We start from the raw sequence: 4,655 nt of genomic DNA on the forward strand, positions 1-4,655 counted from the left end.
ATAACATTAAAAAAATCTTATAGAAGTATACATTAACTATTGTTGTTCGTCATTACTGTAGATAAGTATCCGTTTTCATTGTTCCTCTACTGAAATTCTTCAACTTAATGATAGTAAATATGTCCTTGACTGATATACCACTTACAAATAAACATTTTTTTTTATTTTTTTATTATAATAGTCATTATTAAAATATAGAAATAACAATTGATATTGCTGTTAAATCTTCATTTATAGGAACTAGATAAATTTACTTCCGATCGAAGAATTAAATAAGTAGATGTAGGTCATCCAGTATATCTATGTATATATGTTATATATCTACTTATACAAATTATATAGCACTATCTTTAGCTGTATCTTGTATTGTACTTGAAACAAGATCCGTAAAGGGAACTAAGTATTATCTTATACTTTTTATTAACTCATTCAACAATTATTATATAAATGTAATTAAGCGATTACTCGATTTAAAATTATCATTTGATAAGTTATATGAATGAAATATTTCGATTAAATACTTAATATAACAATTTACGAGTGAGGAATTTTGTTAACGATCGATAAAATGTTTATGTTTAATACTCCTTCATAAATATATGTCTAATAATAATTTAGTTAAAGAGCTATTTTTAGGATCCATATCTTCATGAAAATTTTAATTAGAAATATAAAATAAGTGTCTATAAATTTCTATTAACTTTCTACAGTTGGAAAGTGTAATCATTATCAAATTTTGAATTGATACTAAGATTCCACGTTAATTGACGGTGAATGTGATTAATGTTTACGTCTTTTAATGACCGATTTTGTTAGGAAATAACTTTGTTATACATATAAATCTGTGTAGATTTTGAGCTTTAAATGCGTAAACTTATCTTAGAATTTATTTTTAAAATATTATCATCATCGTTATTAATTTTACTTGTATGAAGATTCTAAAAGATAATTAGATTACTATAATTGAATGTAATTTTATATTTGTTTGAAAAATGCTATTCAGCATGAAAACGTCGATAATATATAAATAATTAAGCTGTTATTGCTAATTTTATGCTGGAATACTAAAAATTTGATCTATGATTTCACTTTTGTAAAGGTATTAAGAATAAATTAGAAACAAAATAAATATGAAAAATTGACATTTTTATAAAATATATTATTAACATACAAATAAATAATTATCATTTCTATCTATTAAAGCTTCAAATTAGTATTTATAAATTGTACTTCGCTCGAGTGATAAAACATCTGCTATAGATCACGTGGGGTCAAGAAAACCGCTTTCCTTAAAGCAATTTCATGTAAGGTACGAATCACGATTTACACTTGAAATAACCACGTTTATGCTGAAACGTGATATAAGAAAAAACCCTTCCTGTTTGTTTATTCGAATCCGCAAAAGTGCAATAAATTTCATAAAACAGCTTACGAAACTTAAACATTATTCTTCTTAACATAACAAATTTCTAATTTAAAATATTATAAAAGTTGTTCAACTTAAATAATTTTCAATTATTTTTTTTTCAGTTTTAATCGATTTTAGTCTGTCTTCTCTTGAGTAACGATAGAATGAGTCATTAATTAAGAATACAATTCACAATTTTTCAGGGATCGCGACTCACTGGTTGAGAAATTACTCTTTTATACAAGTTTTTTTTTAAACAATTAATCATTGACGAAGCTTAAAAGTTCACTATTTCTTACATTTATACAAAATATAAAAGTTAAGAACTCATCATTCTTCTATTTCTATAGTTATTATGTGTAAAAAGTTCATAAATCCAGTAAAAAGTTATGGCAACAGAAAAAATAATTAAAATTATTAAAGGCCATTCTGAGTTTAAATAATATTTCATAATATTTTAAAAATACATGTTATTACCAGATGTGTAACTGCTGTTATACATTGTGAATGAATCATTAACAACCAACAATTGTTTTAATCTCAATTCTAACTTTAAAGTATACTTCGAATTTATTTTAAAAAATAATAACTGTAATTATTATTAACCAATCATAATGAAATAAATCTATAATTACGAAGGTACTATTCAAACGTTAAGTTTCACATTAATTATATCACAAGTTAAGTATTAGATGAATCATCTTTGTAATTGCATCAAAGCAATTAAAGAGTATAGATGATGATGTTGAAACGACAATGGAAAATAAGTTGAAAGTTTTATTTTCCATACAGATTTTTCGAGGTAGATGCGATTTGAAAAAATCTCACCAATTCGCCATTTAATGACAGTAGTCATGTTACTTTAGATTTATTTCATTTATTGATCTAAGAAAGCTGAGATGATACTTTTTGCTTCACTCCCACGCCACACACTGAGTTTGCGTAATCTTCTCTAGTATAACGCAAGCGCATTGATAACTACCGCAGTCCGTTTTCAAAAAAATAAAATAAAATAATAAAAAAAAGAGTTAAAAATACAAGATACCGAAAAGCTAAAACAACGTAGTACAACTTATCTAGAAATAAAAAGTGCCGACGTGTACAATATCTAATCTATTAGATATATTGAAATCTTTGTCGATTTGTCGGGATATTTGTTTGACAGAATTAAAAAGAGTCAACCGAATGTGAAAAGTATTGATGACATTTTTACCAACTGCAAAGAGCGGCTTTGATCTTGACAAAAAGCTAGATATTCTAATTTGGGATCTAGCGAAGGGAAAGTTATTTTTAGTAGGTTAAATTCTATTTTAAAAATAATTCAACTTACTCACCTAGAGGTAGAATTATTGACTAAACTTTGGTGCATTGTCAATCCCTTATGTACTTATTTTCCACCAGTCCAATATCTTGAGTGGACCTGTACGTGCAATTGAATTGTACTGTATGGCTCCTGTGCTCGTCGTGTAACCGCAAACAACAACAAAAAACTGTTAATATTGTCTCCTTAAAAGCTTCTCTAAATTCGCGATTAAAATAAGCATATATGACGGGATTAAGAGAAGAATTAAAGTATCCTATCCAAAAAAGTATATCTACAACAATGGGTGGACATGGGCAATCGTCACCACACATTGATATTGAAACGTACCATAAGAAGAAAGGGAGCCAACATAATATAAAACATCCCATGATGATTCCGAGAGTTTTTGCTGCTTTGTGTTCTCTTTTCATTTTATTTATAGTTCTTTTTGTTGGTGTAGACTGACCACTCTCTGGATCTTCGGCATGAGAAGGTCGATGAGATGGAGGTTGAACGAGTTTTGTAGCAGAATTATCAGTGCTGTTACGTGCACCATTGTACCCTAAGTGAGGTGTCACTTGGGCTTTGAGCAACATCTTTTCTTGTCGAGTGGCTTCTCGATATATCCTTAAGTAAGTAAACAACATGATGAAGCAAGGGATCCAGAAAGAAATACTCGAAGAGATAATTGCGTAAGTTTTATTAACAACGAAATTACATTCGTGTGGATTACTTCTTAAATGGTTTAGATGATCTTCGGTAGTGTACCATCCCAGAAAGATTGGAATGAAAGATATAAGACCGGACGACACCCATACACAAGTTAGCATGATGGCCACCGTTCTTCCAGTGATTTTGGTTGGGTATTCCAAGGGCTTAATGATGGCATAATAACGATCCACGCTTATGCAACATAAGTGCATGATCGATGCAGTAGAGAAGAGTACATCGCAGGAATTCCAAAAGTCACATACGGTGGTGTTAAAAGGCCAATGGCCAAGTATTGCCATACTCGCGTTGAATGTCATGGCAAAAAGTGCAACTAGCATATCAGCAAATGCCAAAGATACGATAAAATAATTAGTAGTTATTCGAAGCTTATGATGTCTAAATACGCTAATGATCACTACCAAATTGCCAAATACGGCACAACAAACGATAAGACACATGGCGAAAGATTTGAAGACAACCTTGACTATTTCTTCCCAGTCATCAGTTTTGGCAGCAAGAGGTGGCTCGGGAGTGCCCATTCTAGCTACCGATTCGTTGTCTGTGGACTCTGTACTGAAAATTGTCTCGGTCATCTTCTCTGCAATAACATCGATAAAACTGACAACCCCGAACTACAACTTCCAAACGCAACTTTCCTTCGCCAACCCTCTGACGAACTGACGCGACGACACGTGACATCGACCGGCAGCCGCTGCGGCAGCCCGAGATTCTCGCGAGATCCGGTCGATTCCAAATGCTTGCAGGGAAAATGGGGAGTGGGGAGGGGAATATGAGTGCTGACGATTAAGGGGGCAGACTGAAATAAATTAACAAAGGGTGCAACTTTCGTTTGTTACAGGAAGCTACGTAATTCGCCTCTCTCCTCGCACTTTTATCCACTTTTTTTTTTCCTCGTCTATTTAAAAAACTCCAACTTTGTTATATGTCAGTTAAATTATGTTATTGCAGAAACTTTCATTTCCTCTTAAATTTTAAAATTTTAAGTATCAAATAATTAAAAAAGGATATTAAAAAAGCGAATTTGCAGGAAATATTTTCTATGAAATCGGGCTATATTTCCTGGCAGAATTTTTAAAACGAAAACTATTAATTTCCTCTATTTCTCAATTTTAAATCGGGTCAACTATCGAGACTTTAAAAATATATACTTTTTTAAAATAATATTATTTTAACAGAAANGTTCATATGATATGAGTTTATCACTTTTTATAA

The 4,655-nt window shown here is 30.6% G+C and overlaps 1 protein-coding gene across 1 annotated transcript; it reads right to left on the reverse strand.

Moving 5' to 3' along the window:
• Nucleotides 1-61: 61 nt before the first annotated feature.
• LOC111615548 (octopamine receptor beta-2R-like) lies at nucleotides 62-4,399 on the reverse strand. The gene has a single exon (XM_023356954.1). It carries the CDS (start codon nucleotides 4,013-4,015, stop codon nucleotides 2,780-2,782), a length of 1,236 nt encoding a protein of 411 aa, XP_023212722.1. The 5' UTR covers nucleotides 4,016-4,399; the 3' UTR covers nucleotides 62-2,779.
• Nucleotides 4,400-4,655: the final 256 nt, after the last annotated feature.

The sequence above is a fragment of the Centruroides sculpturatus genome, unplaced genomic scaffold (genome assembly GCF_000671375.1).
Source record: "Centruroides sculpturatus isolate CEXI.00-Female unplaced genomic scaffold, Cexi_2.0 scaffold2594, whole genome shotgun sequence".
Taxonomy (NCBI): Eukaryota; Metazoa; Arthropoda; class Arachnida; order Scorpiones; family Buthidae; genus Centruroides; species Centruroides sculpturatus.

Coding starts and splice junctions, on each gene's coding strand:
- LOC111615548 (XM_023356954.1), bottom strand. CDS start 4,015: ATGACCGAGACAATTTTCAGTACAGAGTCCACAGACAACGAATCGGTA.